Below are 22,681 nucleotides of genomic sequence, written 5' to 3'. Positions count from 1 at the left end.
CATGTATGTACATTTTTAATGTATTATCCAAAGAAAAATCCATTCTTAGCCTGAAGACATTTTTGCTTTAGAAATTAATGCTATGCACAAGATGTAATATGCACATAACCCTACATCATGGTAGGTGTATATGGTAGGGGCTCATACTCTCTATTGTCAAGTCGGCATTTATTTAAGGGCTTCACGTCTACAATGAGGATCACTTATTTTTACTGTGATCTCAGAGGTAACCATAGCCAACCTCTTCCAGTTGCGCCATGTTTTTTTTAAATCTACAAACTGCAGATCTGGATGGTCATGTGCTGTGCCCTCTAGTGGAATATTCCAGTAACACGTGAGATACATGGTATGCTAACAATTACACTGTTATATCTCTGACCTTGAACTGACTCCAATACAGTGGTGCAATCTCTTTTTTCTTTATTTAACATAACCTACTGCAAAAATATTATCTTTAAAAGAAGGAGAATTTAACCCTAATTTTGTTTCAATTTACAGATCCATACAGACTCAGATGACGGTGACGGCAACATCAAGTACACGATCTCTGGAGAAGGGGCAGGCTCCATCTTCATCATCGACGAGCAAACGGGAGACATCCATGCCACCGAGAGACTGGACCGCGAGGAGAAGGCTTCTTACACGCTTAAGGCTCAGGCCCGGGACGAGCTCTCCGATGACCCGCTGGAACCCGAGTCAGAGTTTGTCATCAAGGTCCAGGACATAAACGACAGTGAGCCCAAGTTCACGGAGGGTCCCTATATCGGCAGCGTGGCAGAGCTGTCACCCATAGGTAAGATGAGAAAACGTATAGTGCAATCTGACAGGAGCCAACTGGGTTTGAGGCTTTGAACTCTGGATGGCGGAGAGGTGCACTGTCGAGAATTACCAGTTATATTACAGCCATTTCCATGATGCATAAGTAGGGTCTATAACATAATGCTTTGACCGGGGCACAGGGGAGAGAAGAAAGTGCCAAAAAGAGCAATATGCTGAACCTCTCCCCCATTGCGGAGATGGAAATAGGAAAAGCAGACAGGAGATGGAAGATGGAAATAGATGTGGAGTCAGTAAATTCACTGCGGATGAGAAGTAAGTAGAGTGGTGACATGGACGTTTGAGGAGGATCCCCACATGGACTGTGTCAGAGCTATTATCCATAGGAAGCAGTGAGATGGGAAATGAAGGCAACTGTGTAGGCATGTATAGGAAGGAGAGGCAGACGGATTGCAGTTCTCCCAGATGAGCTTTGTGGCTCTGTTCTGACACATTGTTATGAGGCAAATGATAAAAGGGGGAATAAGGGGGGAAAGAGGAGAGGAGCCGAGGAGAGGCTCTTCAGAGGAGTAGATAATGGCGAAACACTTTTGCCCAGGCTTTTGACATTGAAACCACAACGCTTTTAATCTTGACAAACATGTTTTCATTGTGAGCATTGGCATGGTTGCTTCAAATCCTCAGTGAAATGGAAAAGGCAGGTGAATGAGGGTGTCAGGGGCTTCATTAGCATGGTATCAATGTCAAAGACGCAGCTGATATTTCATAAACACAATTCTGTATTGCTGCCAAGCGATATCACAATACCCTGCGTGCTCAGACTGTCGTGGGGTTGATACCGTATGTGCATTTGCGTGTGTGTGTGTGTGTGTGTGTGGATGACTCTGCACAGGTAGTAGAGGTGGGCTAGCTGCTTGTGTGAGTGACTCCAGGAGAGCTGAAGAATGGAGTAGCTCTTTCCTGTTCTGGCACGATTAGAATTAATTCCTGCTTCCTCAGCCTCATCCAAACCGCGGGCATCTGTGCCTTCAGTGCTCTCAGGAACTGAACGGAGCGTGTGTGCATGTGTGGGACAGAGGGAGTGTGGGACAGAGCGATTCAAGATGAAGAAAAAAAGAAATAATGCAGAGTTTTAAAAGAGAAAAAAAGAGGTGGCGGACAGACCAGCTCGTGGGTTTGTGCTGCTCGTTGCTCTGCTGCTGTCTGTGTGAAGCTTGGCTCAGAGAGGTGGAGAATATCACAAGTCAAGTGGAATTTGTTATCAGAGCATACGGCTCGTCATATTCCGTGTTTTTCTTATTGCAAAACAAACCCATAACCTACGAGAATTGACTGTACTAACAAACACTGCATGTGTCAACAAAGCCTGATAGCTTATTCCTCTTTACTGTTGTCAACAACCTGTTGTAAACACACCAATGAGCTGCACAGTCTTGCATGGGTCCATTTTGCAAACCTGCACCCACCAAGTCAAATACAGACCTGCATAGACTTGAGATTAAGATTAGAGCAAAAAACCTGACCCGTCATCTTTGATTAAACACACATGCTACAAACAGAATCACTTGCATTAAATGGGTTACGGCCTCCTGGTCTTCTTGTCTTGGTATTCTTGGAAAAGTATCTTTCAATTGTCGTCGGACTTGTGCTCTTGCGGTTTCCAGTGCATCTCCTCAGCGACAACGTGCCTGGCTTGCAGCTATTAAAAACTAATACTTTTGTCCATTTTTACAAGCAGCAAGGCCACATGTTCACCACTGGCTAGTTTTGTCTTTACGTGATCCGTTTTGATGTACTAGCTACTCCGGTGTCGGTATAGAGACAGTTATTTGGGCCTGATTCACAATAAAACCAGTCTGCTTTAATTTTGGATTTTCCCAGGAAATAAAATTAAACATACTTTAGTTCTGATACGATTTTTCATTTTACTTTGTAGGTTCCTCATGGGTACTGACTCTGTGTAGGAGTCTCCACCGGGATGTCATGTTTCTTAATCATAATTATAATAACATGGGAGCTGTATCCAGCTGGCTGCTGTAGATATTAGCTGCGGGATCAAATGTGTGTATTCATCCACAGCTAAAAATAATCTCCGGCATTGTTAAAATCTGTTGAGATGGCCAGGTGATTTACGTCATCACTGGGAACAAATGGGTTTTGGGGTGAGTGCTCTGGACGGAGCAGGCAAGTCAGACGTAAGGAGTCCTGGAGTGTTGTTTGTATCAGACTGTCGTTGGATTCAATTTATTAGGGAAGCTACAGAAGCACCAGCCTTATTCGTAAAGACAAATGTTTCTCCAAAGGTTTAATATTTAATTTCTTCATTTGTTTGCTTTAGCGATGTGTCCCTAGCTGTTTTATCACCTGCGACAATTTGTTTTAATTTGTTCCAGCAGTGAGAGGCTCCTCTATTTCTTCTGTACTTTGTGGCGTTCGTTAACACAGCAAAAATGATTGTGATTACATAAGCCTGTTGACATATTTAATACTATGTGCTTAATTGTGTCACTTCTCCTTTCTGAATGCACTATGTACTCAAAGCCTGGTTAGGATCAGTACGTTTTATGTCGTTTGGACACAGCAGGCTGGGATCTAAACCATGGTTGTGTTTTATGCTGTGATGGAAGCAGGTTGCGAGCATTAGCCACGCCATTGGTATGCTCGCTGTGCTGTTTTACGGCCAACCATATAGCAAACTGCCTGGGAAAACGTGAGGCCATAATAGCAAGGAAGTAATCAGTAGTCCGCTGCCGGAGGCATATTCATTTTTACTTATCACTCCTGTCAAGTCGCCCAGTCCACATCTTTGCCATAGCTTTACAGCCTCCACCCCCTGCCTCCCCCTTCTTTTTGCAGAGACTCCCTGACTGTCTGTCCTCAGTCAGTCTGTCTGTCTGCCTGCTTGGTATTTGCAGCCAAAAAGAACACTCTTGTACATCGTCTGTTTGTTTTTTCAGGGTTGGTTGACTCTAAAAAGGAGAAGAGAGGGCAGATAAAAGAGCAGTCCCAAAAAGACAATGATGAAGTGTGAGGGCCTGAGCTCTGTCTCTACATCCCCCCCTAATAGGTTGAAGTTTTAAAACACATTGCTTTTGCTACAGTTTCTGCAACACGAGAAGACCACCTTTGACACCGACATGCACATGCCCCGTGCACGTGAATGGTCCTGTGATATGCATTTTCAGGTGATTTAGCATAGACCTTATTATTTCTGACACAAAGCTAAAGCACTTGTCTGGATGGAGATCCTTTTTGTTTTTTTTTAAATGCAGGTTTAAATTGAAAACATATTAGCGTGGCCGTAGCCTGTGTTGTCCTGTGGAAAGTGTGAGGCTAATGAAATTGAATTCTTAAATCAAATCTGTAGAGCAGTGGTCGGTGCTTTGAGAAGCCTGCGTGTCTTTATGCTGATACAGAGGAGGCAACATGGATGGAGTCGCCCTGCTGAACGCCCGCAGTGGCCTCTGATGAAAAAGACTGTGAAAGTGAAGGATGGCCCCATGAATTTCAGTCTGATGGTTTCTTGCAGCGACAAGAAAGGGCTTAATAGAAAGAACAACTTTTCATCTGCATAAATGCAGATTTTACATTGAGCGTGAGGTGGCGTGGATAACTTACATGTCTATATAACGTGTATTACCCGCAGTAAAAGGGATTAATGATCGCCTTTGATGATTAATAGGTGCCAAGGCTACGTTCAAACTGACAGAGTCTTGTCTTGTCTTCTGAACTTGTTTAAAGCAGAAACGCAAGTTAAGAAATGTTTGAAGGAAAATGTTCTATGCAGCTGAAAATCCAAGCAGTGATGTGTTGCAGCAGGTAAACAGAGTCAATTTGAGTTGTTCAATATAAGTGCAAGCAATTCCTTTGAAAATCTTACATAGTTTCCATGGAGACTGTGCAGAATTTAATGCTGATATTTTCACTACAAAACCAAAACAAATATTACTAGTATTTTTTCAATTTTGTTACTGTTACTACAAGATCTGATCTGTTAGTCTATTTGGAATTGCGTTTTTCATATTTCTTTCATTAAGATGACAAATATTTTGTGTGTCTCTCGGGTCATTCTGTGTTTTCTCTGTTGCTTAACCTCCCCTGTTGTTTTCTGATTATTTAGTTTTATATTGCCAATTAACTTTTTTGTTCCATGTGATAATCAAATATTATATTATTTTTCCCACGAGTGCTGCTTTGCCCAAACTAATATTGGAGAAAAACACATTTCAATATTTAAACATTTGCTGCAAAGATTAGAGTGGATCAGTACAGTTTAGGGTTCAGTTTGACTAAATATTTACGGCAATGATCGCGAGCTTCTCGTAGCATTTAGAGACGTCAACAAGAATCCAGGCACTGATTTCTCCCTTTTCTAAAACAGAACAGATTTACCATTGCATATTTATACCAGGTGGCTGGCGCAGGATGACATGTTGTGCTAATGTATATGTTTTGGAAAGCCTCATCATTAATATTTGAATTGGATCCAATCCCTTTTTTTCCTGTGGTTTTCCACAACCATATTCAGTGCTTAAATATTTATGTGGCTTTGAGCTACGCTTCAAAAGGTTTAAAAAAGCCAGAGGCTAAAGTAATGTCAAACTGCGATGGCATCTTCTGCAGTTTAGCATTGGATGGACCGAGGCTGTAGACTCGATATCTAGCACACATACTGCAGACATTATTGGCAACAGCACAGCACACCCCAAGCTAATAGTTATGCTCCACACGCCCAGCTAATATTGAAGTAATAAAGACAGGCCTTTTCCAATTTGAAATCAGTATTACACCGTGTTACAACATGCATACTAAGACATCTGTCACTCTTTTTTTCCTGCTCAGTCTTCATGCAAGCTGACTGACAAAGTAGCACAGTTTGTCGAGTTCAAAACCATTTAGTCACTGAGGCAGACATCCTCCCCTACCACTCATAGGTCGGATGACAGCGAGCGAGTCTGCTGGAAATGTGGCTAGGAGGGAGAGCTCTTGGTGGCAGAGTCACAACAGGGGTGAAAAGTTTCCACAGCGTTAATCCTGTGATTGATGTGGTTCCATTAGAGCGAACCTCGGGACCTCTGAGTGGCAGAGATGTGGCACGACACAACGTCCGCGCCGCAGATTCTAAACCTCAGGTAGCACTGACTGAAAAGTCCCAGTGTCCCAGAGAACAGCGATCAGGAGAACTGATAATGGACATTAAGCCGACCGCCATCCTCAGCTTTTATCCCCTAATGACACAAGCTAATGTCGTGTAGAATCAGCAAACACAGGAGACTAACAACCAAAGTTCAATGAAGCACAGGAGTAACTTTAAACTGACATTTATCATGTTCTGTATCAAAGACGCAATCTGATGGATAGAGTCAGGTCGGGGAAATCGACAAACCACAACATTCCTCCCTGCATTTCTTACACCTCAGCCACATTATCTCCTCCATCGCTACAACACTGTACATTTTCATTTAGTTTTGTTGTTGTAGAACAAATGTTTATTTCATGGTATGTGTGGTTTTCAGGTTTGAGGAATACTGAGGTTCAATACATCATAATTATAGCAGTTACTAACAATTAAAATACAATGTTGGGTAGAGCCGGACAGTTTTTATTTGGGACTATGCCAATACTAAATTTGGGAATAAAACATCTGATATCTGTATTGGCTGATAATCTTTATATACATGTATGTATAAATACACGTAAATGTATATACAGCAGGGGAATTGGGGGAATTGTTTGTTTGCACAACAATGTAATTCACAAACTACTTGACAAAATAACAACAAAACTCAGATTGGGATCTGCTGGAAAAACAATTTCACACATTTCCAAATTTTTTGATTTACCCCTGGTGCTTTTATTGCATTATATTCTGCAAAATGTAATAAAAAAAAAAATACATCACTGCATATCGAACAACATACATGCAGCATACATTCTTTATTCTGTCTGGTAAAATCCAAAATGATTTTTCCTTGTTGTCAACAAGACTTTTTTCAAGAGATTTAAACAGGGACGTAAAATGCCTTTTAGAGGGATTAAGTTATACTGCAACAAAATAAACCATTCAGGTTCCTTTGTGGATAGGTTGTTCAAAACAAGCATCATATTTCCTTTGGTTTTCTCCTCTTATACGTTTGATCTCCCTCTGTCTCTCTCTCTCTCTCTCCCTCTCACACATACACACACACACACACACTTCACGCAGTCAAGATAAATCCCCCGCTCCTTTTGTACGTAATGTGAGAACTCCACGAGGGGATTAAAGTAATAATCACCCTCCCCGTCACTTTGGTCCAGAGAGGTTGCCCAGGAGGCTGCAAATTGCTGCAGTCACCATTAGGACAGCCGGGGCCTGTCATGCTAACAGTAGATGAGGCATTCGGAGCGGCGAGATCACAGGAGAGAGCGATGCAACAAGGCAGCAGCAACGTACAATCAATATTCTCTGCCAGCCACCTTTATGTATATGACCAGTAACATCCACCATTATGCTCTCAGCCACGGTGCCTGACATAATTGATTTTGGCTGATCTGTGTGTGTGTGGTCATGTGCGTGGGAGGAGGGTGGACGGAGAGAGGGAGAGAGAGAGAGTGTGTGAAGAGGCATGGAAGATGCTTGTGACAACAGCAGCACCATTTAGTCACAATTGTGAAATTGATTAAGGCTCCATTTTGTCATTATTGTAGACAATCTGAATCAGGCAGAGAAGCATGGGCGCTGCAGATATGAGGGGGCTGGGCGAGGGGTATTCAAATGTAATAATTTGTCTACTAATGTGGCTCGATAAACTTGATGGATGTATTTTCGTCTCATTTATTTTACAGTATTTAAAATAAATTCTGCCACAACATTTTCTGTGCTTAATGTTTGGTTTTCTTTAAGTGGAAATCTGACACATTCTACATAATACTAGTGCAGTGCCCGTTCTACACCTGCCGGTTTGAAATGGCCTGTTTTTCTTGTCCTGTGTTAAAGCTCTGGAGCTACTTCAGAAATATTTCTTGTCATTACTGATTCCTCCTCAAACAGTTCTACAAGAAACACAGGAAGTCACATTTTTATTGTTTGCGTGCTGGACATTGTGTGCAAGCTTTTTTATTAACAGTCTATAGGACAGAGAGCGAAGGTTTATCTCCATTACAAACCATTGTGCATCGATCAGATTCAGTTTTTTTCCACCAACTTTACAGTCAATGTTTTTCATAAAATAAAACAGAATTTACCTTGTTACTGTTCACATGCGTGGCATATATACGTTTGTTTTATTTACAGCTCTTATTTGTTCATATTACATGTAACAAAGCCTTCACACCCAAATCACACCTTTTCAAAACAAAAGCTCTGTAATTCAGTTGGATATAAACCATTGCGGCGACAAAACTAATGTTGTGATTCTATAAATGTTGACATGACGGAGATCAGCGTCCACGACACTTGTTAATGTCTGTGTCAGTCCAATAGTGAAATAAAAATAATGAATATATGAAAATGATCTAGTGGTAATTTTGGCCCACACATACAGTACACATGCCAAGTGTGAAGCCGATAAGATGAATGGTTCTCAAGACGTGCATTATTACAGACAGACAGACAGATGGACAGACATTCCTGAAATTAGTAGATATTTACATTGAGTTCAGGTAATGAAGTGCACACACAGTGGATGTCAGGGTGTCTGGGGTGAGAGGAGACGACGTGACGAAGAGATGACTCTCAAGTTTCGAAAGGGGCGTCCCTGCTCTGATCGCCTTTGTAACTATTTGACTGGAGGATGCATGAAAGTGATGAGAGGTTGAGATTTAAAACTGACACGCCACTTTGGCCCACACTGCTGTCTACAAAACAAATAATGATCCGATCTATTAAAAAAAAAAATGCTGGTGCGACGGCTAATAAAGATTCGATTTATGATCTTTGTCAGGAGAGACGCAAGACATCCCTAAATCCTTGTCCGGGATCTTGAGGAGGATCAATGGAAGCACGCCGTTGGCTTTTATGACACGGCATATTTTTCTTCCCTTTATACTCCTTTCTTTCTCGCCCTCCTTTCTCTCCATCACTCTCTCCACCCCTCTCTCTCCCAAGGCATTTATGTGGATGAGAGGGGAATGAATCACAGTGGAAGTAGTGAAGAAATAACTTTTCATGTGAAAACACCTCAGCTTTTATGGCTTTACTAAATGATCCATAATGCGGGCAGGGAGCACTCAGTCCTGCAGATTAAGGCGGGTCGGAGCGGGAGAGGGGCTCCGTGCTGCAGCCGTTAGACCCCTCCACTGAAGCTCTCACCAGTACGGCACCAGCTGAGATGGGCACAAATCTCTTTTACGAGGCTGCCTCTTAAATAGCTGTCAGTCTAGTGTCTCACACGTGGCACCCTCCTCCAGCTCCCCTCACAGTAATTGAACCATCTCTCCCAGAGTGCTGAAGTGGTGTGGGAAGCCATTCCAACAGCCTGTGTTGATACCATTAAACCAAACTCATGCATAAATCTAACTATATAGCCATCGTCACACCACCCTCCCCTGAATCCTCTACCCCCCAAAAGCATTCCTTCCTCCGCACTCCATTTCACCGGGTTTAGTTTTTGTCTGAGTGTTATTTACATTATCCTTCAAGGGATATTGTGCACATGCTTAAATGCCATTTCATTATTACTTTGGAATGACTGTTGCATGTCCGTCCTACCATGACAATGTTATAACAACAATACAGCACAAGAAGAAAATAATAATTTCAAAGGTAGATCAAGTGTCGCTGCCTTTTAATAAATATATATGATATAATACTCATCATTTATAATTATGATAAAAGGCAAGTCATATAGCCGCCAATCTTGTGTATACATTGTAAGTGTCTTGTGGAGGAGTTTCCATATTATAGCAATAAAAGTTATACTAATAAAAAGCTATTACTGAAAAGATGGAAATGTGTAATAATGAATTATTTGCTCCGTCAGAAGATTAGCGTCTCTGGGACAAACATTGCTAAACAGAGTTGATCTCATGAATGATGAGAAAACAGCTCAGTATAATTTGCCGTTGCATCATCTAATTATTATACTGAAGGTCGGAATATGAAAATCAGCATGATGCATTATGTTTTTTTGTCTCTTTTAATATTGTTTTAATGCTGCGACCCACAATGTAAATATCTTCAGGCTGAATACATTAGTTTCACTCTAAGTGGAGCCACTGAAAGCATGAGGAAGCAATTTGACTAAATATTTATTTGTTGAAAAAGTGTCAGAACTTGGCGAAGACTACTGGCAAAATTAAGGGTCACAAGTAACTTTAGAATAACTCTGAAAAGTATTGTTTCACTCATTTCTGACCGGTTGTGGCAAGAATCATGTCAGCTCTGTTGAACCTGTAATCACACTGATGTCAAAGTTTCTATGGTAACAATATAACTCGCTGCACTATTGGAACAAGAAAAAAACCTTAAATACCAGGTGTCAGCAAAATAAAGGATTTATTCTTGTCTATCTGAGACCAGGAGGTATCGCTCGATTTCATTTTGTCTTGTGACTGCAAAGATATGTGAGAAACATATGATGTTGGGCGCATACACCTGGTTCCCCTATACTCTCTCACCCTGTTTCCTGTCTGCCCTTCACTGTGCTATCAAACACAGACATACAAATATAAAAAAAAATATATATATATATATATAGTTGAACAGAAGTTCCTTTGAGAGGGAATAAAGACAAACAAACCTGGTCATTAAAAATATCATTGCATCAGGACGCCTTTAGCCTCATTCGAGAAATGTTGAGGTCAGATTGGAACTCCCGGGAAATTGAAAATCTGGTACTTCTCCTAATACTGTAATATGCATTACATTCCAATCTGCAAAAGTCAATGATTTTTTTTATTGAATTCCCAAAAGTCCATCAACAGTAGAATCTGCCTAAGTGAGACGCTGGCCAGGTCCAACAGATAATGTAAGTAATGAATTCTCCCACTGAAAACACGGATGCAAGCCAGAGCTTTAATAAGAACCCAAGTGCCAAACTGACTGCCTCACTTCTCCTTTTAATATAAACACAATAAAGAAGCATTTGCATTTATATAGTTCTTCCAAGCCATCCGACATTGCTGCCGGCCAGTCGCCCAAAAAACAGCTGAGCGTCGAGCTGATTGTTACCTGGGGAAAATTAAGATAAGGGAGTAATCCCACGGACGAAAATGGCTTCGTTAGGCCCACAGCAGTGGAGCCGACCAGGTAGGCAGAATTAACGAACCCCTGCATATAGCCAGGAATGAAAATGCATAACCTCCATACTGCCTTAAGTTTTTAATACATTAATAAAGATATCTCACTCAACTGGGATGTTGCATGTCTCGATCAGCCAAGGATCGGCCCGGTGTGTACTTTTGCATATTGGTATGAGTTAATGACTGTGTATAAATTAAAAGCTCATTCCGTCCTCGTTAGTATGCAGTGCTTTGAATCCACTGGGAGCCGCAATATATCAGGATTTAACTGGGAACCGCGCAAGGTTGAAGACGGTACCAGAATTGATGATCCGATGGTGTTGCACACATTGGAGGAACACCGGTCCGTCCATTTATCCCTCCATTATGTGCTTTGTTTCTTAGGATAATTCACTGCTGTGCTAATTAATCACAGAGACACGTCCTTCAGAATTGCTGCACAGTAGCAAACCCTCGTTTGTTCCATTTGTATCATAGACCAGGTAGAGCTGTGCATCAGGCCAGCCCCTAGCCACATATATGAAGAACAAAGGGAGAGCTATAAGGTGACGTTCGCGGGGGAGTGATCTGAGCCGTCTGATTTAATGGCCTGGTGACTTTAATGATAATCCACTGGCTTCTCCCTCCCTCCCTCTGCCCCCCTTAGGAGCCCTGTTGGATGACAGGAAACAAACAGTGCTCTGACACTTCCCGCTAATTAGCATCATTAGCATACGGCCATTATGTGGCTGGACAGTAGCATGACAGGGCTCGGAGAAAGGCTACGGCGGTGACCTTTGGTGGACAACACCAGCTGTCACTAATTACCCATAGCATTGGCCAGAGGGACGGGGACAAAGACTGACTCCTTGTCCTTGACAACCTATGGCACCGGGAACGTCTCCCTTTTAATCTCCCTTTTGCCCGCAAGTGCAATTATTTATAAAAAAAGAAATGTGCTCACCTGCAAGTATGCAGTTTTTGACCTTACAAATGAAAAAGCGTAAAGTTTCATCGGCTCCAGGCAGAGCTTTAACTAAAACGTGTGACTAAATGGAGAGATGCGACTGTGTTTTTGCCACCAGAGGCTCGTGTGTGGTGTGCACACGGTTGACAAATATACAACGCAGAGTGGGAAATAATGACTTAAACGCCGTGGCTCCTTCAATCTCACTTTTAAGGTTTCATGTGGAAGTGACTCCATTCTCTGCGTAAGTGGCCGTAATCATGAGTAATTGTTTGCAGTCGATTTTTTTTGAGCCACCAACGGTCTTTGAAGATGTAACGTTGACTTTGCGACTGCTCGCTCCCTTTCATCTCCGAGCACAACTCCTCTGCCAATGGGAGGCAAAGCAGCTCTGAGGATTGGTGTGGTGAGAAGGTAATTGGAAACATCAAAAAAATTTGCTTGGAAAATTATGTGCTTGGAGATGAAATGTTACCTGGCGCAGTGTTACCCCAATTGCATTAACCCTCCTCTCTCAAGTATAGTCAGACAAGTACGCTTGAACGCACACATGCCCAGGTGTCTGCACAAACTCACAGACGGATTGCTGTTGCTATACTTGCGAGTCCCTGTTGCATTTCCCAAGCTCAAAACCGCAACCATTGCAAAGAACCTCACTCTAAACCAAAATTTCCTCTGAAACATAACGAATAGGCTTCAAACAGCTCTGTGAAAGACAGTATGTCAGACGTTAGAACAAATATTCTCACTGTCAAGGTCTTAAAAACTCACACTGGTCAAAGATAAATGTTACAGCGTTTCACACAGACTGACAAAGAAACACGTACAGGAACACATCCGCCCCTTCTTGTACAAAGTGCAATAACTTTCCTCTTTAAGTCTGATTTAAACTCCCATTTTCAGATTCCAACACTTCCCCAGTGACCCCCGGGCGCCTGAACATTTCCATTCTCTTTCTTGACATTTTGTTGTCTATCTTCCACAGGAACATCTGTTATGAAGGTTACTGCATCAGATGCCGACGACCCTGCGTACGGGAGCAGTGCCAGAGTGGTGTACAGCGTGCTGGATGGAGAAAAGTTCTTCACTGTTGATAGGCAAACGGGTAAGAACGATAAATAACCCCACGTTCAGTATTCAATGCACTTGCCATTTTTCTTCCCTCACAAGATTCCGTTGGTGCTCCTTCAGTAATCTCAAGCTCAGAGACCGTAACTCCCGTATCAATCAAAATTGTCTTGCCAAAAAAAATAAAATCAATCGGCCAAAAAGAGAGAAACTTTATAATAGTTTTAGCCAATAACTGCAGGCTGATCTTAGCAAGTGCTCAAATACCATATGGCGCAAATTGCTCCGTGTTTAGTGCCACCTTCAAGCCTATCTGTGGAGAAGTAGCAACAGGCAAAAATAAGCGTAGACAGCTTATATGGCCTGGATATTCAATTCATAAAGTAAATGTTTTTTTTGGCTTTTATTAATACCACCTGCTTGATGGATTTTTGGGACTCGGCTGGTATCCCTCGCACCAGAATCCACTATAAAATATAGCATAAAAGTGAAATGATTTTGCCCCTCGAACGCTAAGGATCTAAGAATAATCCATTTTTATAAGTCATCTCCAACCGGTATATCAAGAATCATTGGGTTACTGTTGCAGCACATCAAGATTTGCACTATGAAGCATGTTCCCCAGCTTTATAATGGAAAACTCCTTATTTCCCCCCCCGGTGTGGAGCTTATAGAAGTGATATGGCCTGACCCACAGTCTTCCAGGAGTAGCTTAGCATCACTGCTGCCTTCGGAGGCCCCCCCGAGGGAAAAGCACTAAAGTTTTAATGATTCCTTTTTTGGTGTGCACCACTTTGATTCGGTCAGCCTCGGTGCCTGGATGATAAATGGCTCTGCCTTGGTGGGACCTAGCGAGGAGACTGGATGGTTCATTCCGGCTTCTGTCTCACGACCCCCATTCCACCACCCCCGCCCCTCTCCCCAGTTTGTAGGCGGACGGGCCAGCCTAATAGGTGCGAGTCAAGAAGGTCAGAGATGAAGAGGAGACAGAGCAGCTGTGAAATCTGTGTCATTAATATCACTCTCTCTCACCCTGACAACAATCTGAACAGCAAGTCAACGTTTATTTATTTTTATTTTTTGATGTCACCACGCTGGAATTATCTATAACTCTGGACGCTGGAAAACTATAAAATTCTATTTCCACGTTTTTTCAATATAAAGTAGATCATGATATTGTAAAATAAAAATCTATGAAGTAGTAATTCAATCACATTTTAAAAGCAATACCAACAAGAACACATTCCCATTGGTTCTAGGCTGTTCCACTACTTCTTATTCTATTATTTTCTTACTGTTATTACTTGGAAATAGACTTTGTATACACTTATCCGTCATTCAGGAGTAATACAAAATATATTAAATAATTTTTTTCTCTAAGATGGTTTCTGTAATTTTTGGGTGTTAATTAGCCATTTTATGCCATTAAACATCATGATCTACAGCGGGATGGTCGAGCCTGTGTATCGGTCACTGTTGTGCAAAGTGATTTCAGGAACCCCAGGATGGCTGCAGCCGTACCTGGGGTTATTTCTGCTTCATTTTTGCACAACAGCAAGAAGTGGAGAAGCATCATCCATCTTTATAAACAGTCTATGGTGCTAACACAGAACCACCTTCCTCCTCCTCCGCCTCCTTCCAAAACAAACAGGAAAAATGGAAGCTTTCATATCTTTGTGGCCAATGGAGTAAAAAAAAGTTCAGATGTGCGAATGTATCTGGTGTTGACCAGCCCTCAGGTAGCTGATTTTGTTCTACAATGTCAGAGTGCAATGGGTGCAACCATGACAAGTGAGTGCAGCAGTATATGTGCAGATCATCTGTTGCTGACATGCAATGTAAACTCTATCGGGCACAAAAGGCAAACTAACACCACGGCCCTGCAAAACTACCTCTATGTCATTTTTACAGCGGTCCCATTGAAGGACAGATCGTAGGAGATGGATTTTCATTGCCCAGTCAGATGAACTGATATGAGCAACATTGTGAAAACATGGTTATTTATATTATACTAATGTAATGCATCATATTCTGGCAATACTTCACAGTTGGTGTACACAGCCTACCTGGTTAGATTGTAAAAACGATGTGATATGCATTGAAAAATGAACGGCACAGGCTTATCTTACTCCATTCATACAGATTCCTCTACATACATGCACGACCAGAGCAACGGTGCCGTGCTAGCTGCAGATTGGTGCTTCACTCTTCCTAATTTAGATCCATCCCCTCTGGTGTTTGGTGGATGAAAGAGGAGCATGTCATCTGCCTCGCTCCTTAACTCCTCTTGCTGAATGTACTGTATTCTGGCGACTCATAGAACCGGCCCTGGGCTAAATGTGACTGGAATCAGTGAGTTGTGTACCCAACACAGAGCAAACCTTTGGGAGTGAGACAGCGCACCGAGCCCAGGAAATGCATCAATAGATTCTGATGTGGAAAATCCCGAGGGGTAAAGTGGAATTATATTACTACTGCACAGCAAACCAGCCAGCTCCTGATGCCACTGCTGCTGGGCCAATAAGGGGAATGTCTCTTTTACACCGAGGAGGACCATGTGCTAGACTCTGAGACATATATAGAATAAAAAGAGAGGGCAACTCAATACAGTTTTATTTAACCTTTACAGAGAGAATGTCATGTATTCATATCCCAACAACAACATGACATTATGGTCCAGAAATCACACATAACATATATATGGTCAGGTTGTTTGTGTTTGGACAAAGTGGATTGAACAGATTTGTTTCCACAAATGTTCACTAGGGTGAATAAATGTTTCTTTCAGTTCTTTATTGTTCTGCCGACCAACTCAAAGTCAAAGAAATGCACTTTATTTAATAGTTTGTTCTATTAAAAGACTTTTATTTATTGTAACAGAATGTGGACTGTGGAGTAAAATTAAGTCAGTGCAGGTGCCTCTCTCTCTCTCTCTCTCTCTCTCTCTCTCTCTCTCTCTCTCTCTCTCTCTCTCTCTCTCTCTCTCTCCCGACGTAATATCACTCTCTGTGTCACTCGCTTTCTCTTTGGAAATCCACTTCTCAGGCTTGAGTGCAGCTTGATCCAGCATGGAGGAGTTGTAATGCTGTGCAGGCTGGCTGAGGCATGCCTTCATTCTGCCCCTATATATTATTAATTTTAATACAGCTGAGCCATAAAATGGTGTATGGGCAGAGGTGCAATGTGCCACAATCTCTTCCATCCAGGAGATGAAATAGAATGTGCTGCACTTGTGCCTCCATAATACAGTGCTTAGCAGAAGTTGATATTCAAAGTGAGAGGGGGAATGTAGTTATCGTTTAAGTGCTAACCACTAATGCAACCTTTCCACTGGCCTCACTTACTAGTTCCACTCTTCCGCACTGTCTCTGTCTCTCTCCTCCATCCCTCCATCATTAGGGCTCATCATGACAGCGGTGGCAGATTTGGATCGCGAGACGCAGGATCGTTATGAGCTGGTCGTCAAGGCAACAGACATGGCCGGACAAATGGGCGGTCTCTCCGGCTCCACCACAGTGACCATAGTGATCACAGATGTTAATGACAACCCGCCGCGCTTCCCACAGAGTGAGTGTGTCCAACACGTTTGCTTTCTTTCAGACGGAGGGAGGGAGACGGCGAGACACGACGGGGGGGAATTAGAGAGAAAAGATTTGATAGTGTAAAAGAAAAGAGCGACAATTGGAGAATATCGAGGAAAGCGAAAGCCAGGACACGGAAACATGACAAAAGACACACATTATAATTTGCGACCTGCAGGCCGCTGACACCAGTAAGCGATGGCAGCGTCAGTGGCCGTACTGAATGGTCTGCATGTAGTCGGAGAAAATCACCTAACTTAAATTTATGGGCCAGTCAGACCCGCAGCGCAGAGCCCTGTAGTAGTCCATCAACTGCGGGGGAACTGATGCTTGCTCTTTTTATGTGAGACTCAAGAAAGGATTGAATCACTGTTGCTGATTGTTCCCTCGTTGTAATGTTAAGGATTTATGACGGTCAGGTGCTTTCTGGTCCTAATGGCGTTCATGTGGCTTTCAGTGCACACAGGCCTAACAGGTATGATTGAAATATTGCATTAAAAATACAGTCCGTCTCACATCACCATGGTGAACTGGAGCCTTTCTTTAAAGCGAGCAGCAAGTGTCTGGTTTATTTCTGACTCACAACACCACATAAAAAAAGTAAGGGCACTTTGTTTTTTGTCCACCTTTTTAAAGTAAACTATTAAAGCCACATAATCATGTTAATAGCTGAATAATCCTTTATTTTTTATATTGCTTTCATTTTAACTATTTATTTTGTCTACCTTTTTTTCCAGAGTCAAACTATTAGTTTGTATTACAGCGGGAGGAACAGCATCTGACAGTGTGGTTGATTGTGTTTGATATGTTTCCACACCTTTATCTTATTCGTGTATAAATCCCTTTTTTCATCTCAGTAAATCATATTTACCCAGTCAGAGGGATAAACCCTGCAGGATTATAGCATCTCCACTGTATTCTACTGGGGATAGATACACTTTGGAAGGCAGACTCATAAATAGGATGCAGAAGAAGATGGCACTCTGTATGTGTAAAGAGTTTTTTTTTCACATAATATGCCTCTGGGGGAGAATAAAGTTTTACAGTATCGTCTTACTTTTCTCCTTTTTTATTTTCTTCATGATGAACTCGAGCAGACGTTTACCCCCAGCCCTTTTTCTGCCAATTGAAATGGGACTTCACATTCAGTTTCTACGATGAGTAAACGTTAACGTTAAGATGTTCATGATCGTGCGCACCACATGGCTTCAAATTTAATACATGCATTGCATAATCCCAATACAATTAAAAATTACAGTTTGAAATGTAATCTGAGTTTAATTGACATTTAATTTATTTAAATGTTTTACGTTTTATAATCATATTAATCAAAATTACATTTTAACAAGAGTGGACTGTTATTGAATGCAATGTGACTCTTAATAGGTCGGTGAAGGATAAGGCTGGTGTCGTGGGTTATAGCACAAGACGACAAAACATGATATGTGATATCTTTGGATTGTAGAAAATGGTTGAAATAATAATGTGAGTCAGTAAATGTATGTATATGTAAATGTAATGATCTGACTCTCAGTGGATTCCTGGAGTCTACCTCCCATCCCAACCTCCTTTTTCCATTACCTGTCCCCTTCTCTCTTTATGTCTTTATTTCTCTGTCACCATCTCATTCCCTTCCTCATCCCACGTTTCTGTTTCTAGTCCCTATCAATCTCCTCGACCAATATCCTCGCCTCCCATTCTCCCTTTTCTACCTACGGCCAAGCATCTATCTTTCTTCCTCCTCCCTCCACTGGTGGTTTTCCTACTTTTCTCCATGTAACCTATGTCTCTCATTCTTCTTCTGCTGTGGTGCTTTTCTGCACATAAACGTACACAGTTTTTTTTTCCCCACCTCATTCTGCTGTGGCTTCGGCAAATCTCACTGTTATTGATTTGTTTTTTTTCTGTCCATATGTTTTCCACTTTCTCCATAAACCAGAGATGTACCAGTTTTCTGTGTCGGAGGGGGCGGCTCTGGGGACGCCGGTTGGACGCGTCATCGCCACGGATGCGGACATGGGAGATAACACAGACATGAGCTACGTGATCAAAGAGGGAGGCGATCTCTTCAAGGTCACCACTGATGTGGAGACCCAGGAAGCTGTTGTCTCCATCAAGAAGGTACAGCTCATTTACAGGAAGTCTGCACCGTTATTGCTCTCCTTTAAGCTGGTGTTTGTTTTGAGCAGCACAGAGGCAAAGTCAACAGAATTTTGATAAAAGTAAAAAAAGACTCAGAAGAGCGCTTAACCTTTGCCAATGCACAAAAGTACCCTTAAATACTGCATGTTGATTTGGACATAGTTCTTAAACTGTTGAAGATACATACACTTATGGATTCCACGTTATCTTGGCTTTGAACTTCGCTATGAAGCGACATTTAAATCTATTCGATCTCCAGATGTTTTATGCAGATCCATGCCAAATTGCACACACTCCCATAGATCAAGCACCTAATTATGCCTGATCAAGATCCATGAATGGAAATTGGTGACCATTGCCCGGAACTGCACCCAAATTGAATGGACTATTTCTGGGCCCCACTAAGTTTTATGGAAATCTGTTAAGTAGGTTCTGTGAAAACCTGCTGACAAACAAACTAACCAACCAACAAACAAACAGGGATGAAAACGTGACGTCATTGGTGGAGGACAAAAACTCATATTCATTCATAACTCATCACAAACATGATGCTTGATGATTCAGTTGCTTTCTTTCCGCTTTGTTTGAACCCTTAACATAAAATGAGGATGAAACAATGGCCACTTTGTGCTGGAAAATGGTCGCCAACAAATCAGCCACTATACCATTAACAGCCTTTCTAGCCACATTTCCTTTTACATTTCCATTGTGTGTAATAACAACATAATTGGTTCAGTTGCAACAAATGTGCTAATCCTAGCCATCGTACGGAACAGCAGTGTTGACTTTCGAGGTTTTGCTGCTGCTTCTGGCGTCATGATAACTTGAGGAGAACCATCAACTTGATCATGGGATACATGTTCTCACTGGAATCTGTACTGCAACACTTACATGCTCATTCATTAGTAGTAGTAGTTACACCCTCTGGCCATCAGTGTCAGTAATGAGCATTGTGGGCGTGTGTCTTATCTTCCAGCAACTGGACTTCGAGAGCAAGCGAACGCACAACGTCGTGGTGGAGGCGGTAAATAAGCACGTTGACCCCCGCTTCGTGGACCTGGGCTCCTTCCGAGACCAGACCATCGTGCGGGTCAGTGTGTCGGACATTGATGAGCCACCCATCTTTCAACCTGCAGAGGGCACTATCATGGAAGTGCAGGAGGATGCGAAAGTAGGCGCTCTGGTTGGCGTCGTCACTGCCAGAGATCCGGATGTGAAGGATATACCTGTCAGGTAAGACGAAGGATGTGAGGCTCCGATAAAAGAAAAATGTCTAAGTGGTATAATGTCACATCGAATCAGACTTAGGACAGTTAAAATTAAATTGATGTATACAGTCCATGCTGATAAAACTGGACAATGGCAAGACTAGATAATGTCGGTACACACCTGATTTTTACAACAGCAGCTAGCCTGATAATAAAAATGTCAGTCAAAACACAGGTGAACAGATTTTTAATGGAATAAAATTTGCACTACGAAAAAATCGTTTTAAAACTCTAATTGAGTAACTACAAGTAATAAGGTGGCTGATTTAAGTGCAAGGTCATTTTTTAGCAATAGCTTGGTGAAGTGAAAGCGCAAACAAACAGAGAACAGTGGGACTGGCACAATGAATGTAGCCGTACAGTACGTCTCTTCTTTTTTTACTCTCAGATCACTGTGTGTGATAAAAACAGTATCATCTGATAATCTTCTGTACCAAGGTCTGCGGTTTAGACGTCTTCAGAAGAGCAATTGCGGTGTGAGAGGGGAATACAGATAAGGCCTAAGACAGTCTATCTGACGGAGTACAGGCCGACACACGCAGGGCCTGTGCAAATTACCTTGATTAAAAATGCATGAGGCTCCGAGATCCAGGTGTAATAAAGTACAACACAGTGGCAGCGCTGTTGTTCATCTCAGTCTTGGCAGCCCAGAGCTGGAAGTGTGTGCGATACGTGCGTCCGCATTTATGACTGATTGTGTGTGTATGCGTTTGAGTAGGTGAACGTGTGAATGAGGGAAAGCGAGGGAGGGTGGGAGGTTTGGCGAGGAGCCACCTACAGAGCGAAATTAGCCAGCTCATGACTTCTGACAATAGATAGCACTTTAAAGTCCACATAATCAAGCCCCCTGAGGGGTACGAATATTGTGAAAAATATGTGTAATGATATGTAATGTGTGCGATATGGATCTGATCTCAAATACCACTTTGTTCTACAGCTTAAGCAAACTGAAAATAGAAACTGATAAAATAAACACCAAAAGCTTTCATTTGGAAGCACTTCTGCTGTTAAATACAGAACAGGAGGTTATTGTCAGTTTTAAAGAAAACACAGTGAATTCTGTTTTGCCTTTATTATGTCAATGTGGTAAAAGCATGTGTGAAGCAGCCAAGTTTGTATTTCTGTGCCACAGATGGAGGTGGTTTGATTCTGACGGTGGGAGATTTTTTTGTGTTAACCAGCGAAAGAACTAGTGAAAGACTGAAACCACGGGGACGATGCCAACCTCCACTCCCAGTCTATAAAACCTGACATGTACTGTACTGGAAAGCGATGGTTTATTTTTGTCCTTTATTTATTATTTATTGTGGCTGTTGTCTTAATCCAATATCTAGGAAAGAAGGGAGAGATAGCACAAGAAGCTGTACAGCACAATTTGAGGTTTGATACAGGGAAGATACGTTTTACTTTCAGTTAATATATTGAAAAAGAGTTTTAGTGGCAGCTATAAATATGATCTAGTCAAATCCAGTAACTGCCCTAAATGGTATCATGTAAAACCCCGACAAGGAGTTTTTAATTGGTTATGAAACGGTCTGATTTTAATGTTGCTGCCTTTTTATGAGCTACAGCAGCAATTGAGACAATCAAGGGGGCTTTTTCAATAAACAATTGTTAATGTCTGTGGTTGGGACGTATTACCTGCGAGGTAAGAGCAACGATTTACGTCAGTCAGGCTGGAAAAGCCCATGTTTAGGACGGCTGTCCAGTGTCCATACTTTAACGAAAAGGAAAAGTTCCTTGTAGGAGCTTTAGTTTGATTGAGTAAATGAATGCACTTAGATATATGGTACATGGTGGCTGCATGTTTGTCTGTGTGGAAGTGTGTTACCTCACGTCAGGGTCTTAGACACAGAAGGGATTGTTGGATCCTCTGATTCTCATGCAAACAGGCGGGAATTAGTTTCAAACCCAGATTATCTTCAGGGCAATTCATCCAGATCTAGTCACTCAACGACATATAAACAGTACAAGAGGTAATTCGTAAACAGACTGAATTATTTACATTCAGTGGCATAAATAAAACACAAACGCAAACACTAATATATGAAGAAATCATCCATGCAGTGCTTTCTATTACCAGTTTAGCATATGGTTCACCTGACGTTACCTTTTATATCTACATCATGTGACCAGCAGTCCCATGAGACCTGGGAGAACGCCGGCTGGCACATTTGTCAGAGAGGCTGATAATGCCCATGGTTTTTTTTTTATATTTTTACAGTCATGTGCGCATGAATAAGCCAGCTGCGCGTGTGATGAGGAGCTAAGCACAAAGAAACCTCTCAGCAGATTTTTGTTGACTCACCAATCTTTTGAGAGCACCAAGTACCCGAAAGAAGGAATGCTGCTTTTGTGGGTTTTCTCTAAAGTACACAATGAAAATTTAATGTTTGTTTTCCTACTCTGAATAGGCAAAGAAAGAGTCAGTATGCAGCTACTTGCAGTTAAGGGACTCGGCGCTAATAAGTCACAGGACCTGTGACAAGTCTCCTTTAAATGCCTTTAAAACATAATTACTTTAGCCAGGTCCCCTCTGTATAGGTTGTTGGTCTTTAGTGCAGCCCATAGTGGAATTAGTTAAAGTCCTTGCGAAAGCCCCATGAAAAAAGAAACTCAATTTACGTCAAAATTGAAATTCCTATACACTCTCTCACCTGCCTGTCACTTACTATTTC

The 22,681-nt window shown here is 41.9% G+C and overlaps 1 protein-coding gene across 1 annotated transcript in view; it reads left to right on the top strand.

Moving 5' to 3' along the window:
* LOC118102254 (cadherin-22) overlaps positions 1-22,681 on the top strand; it is a 144,093-nt gene that overhangs the window by 86,558 nt on the left and 34,854 nt on the right. Inside the window, exons 5-9 of the mRNA XM_035148318.2 lie at positions 499-793; positions 12,930-13,049; positions 16,412-16,579; positions 18,533-18,714; positions 19,712-19,968. Coding sequence (XP_035004209.1) covers positions 499-793; positions 12,930-13,049; positions 16,412-16,579; positions 18,533-18,714; positions 19,712-19,968 — 1,022 coding nt within the window. The remainder of the gene's footprint in view (positions 1-498; positions 794-12,929; positions 13,050-16,411; positions 16,580-18,532; positions 18,715-19,711; positions 19,969-22,681) is intronic.

This window comes from Hippoglossus stenolepis, chromosome 3, assembly GCF_022539355.2.
Source record: "Hippoglossus stenolepis isolate QCI-W04-F060 chromosome 3, HSTE1.2, whole genome shotgun sequence".
Taxonomy (NCBI): domain Eukaryota; kingdom Metazoa; phylum Chordata; class Actinopteri; order Pleuronectiformes; family Pleuronectidae; genus Hippoglossus; species Hippoglossus stenolepis.
Note: the sequence above shows the minus strand (reverse complement) of the source record. Positions and strands in the feature narration are given on the sequence as shown.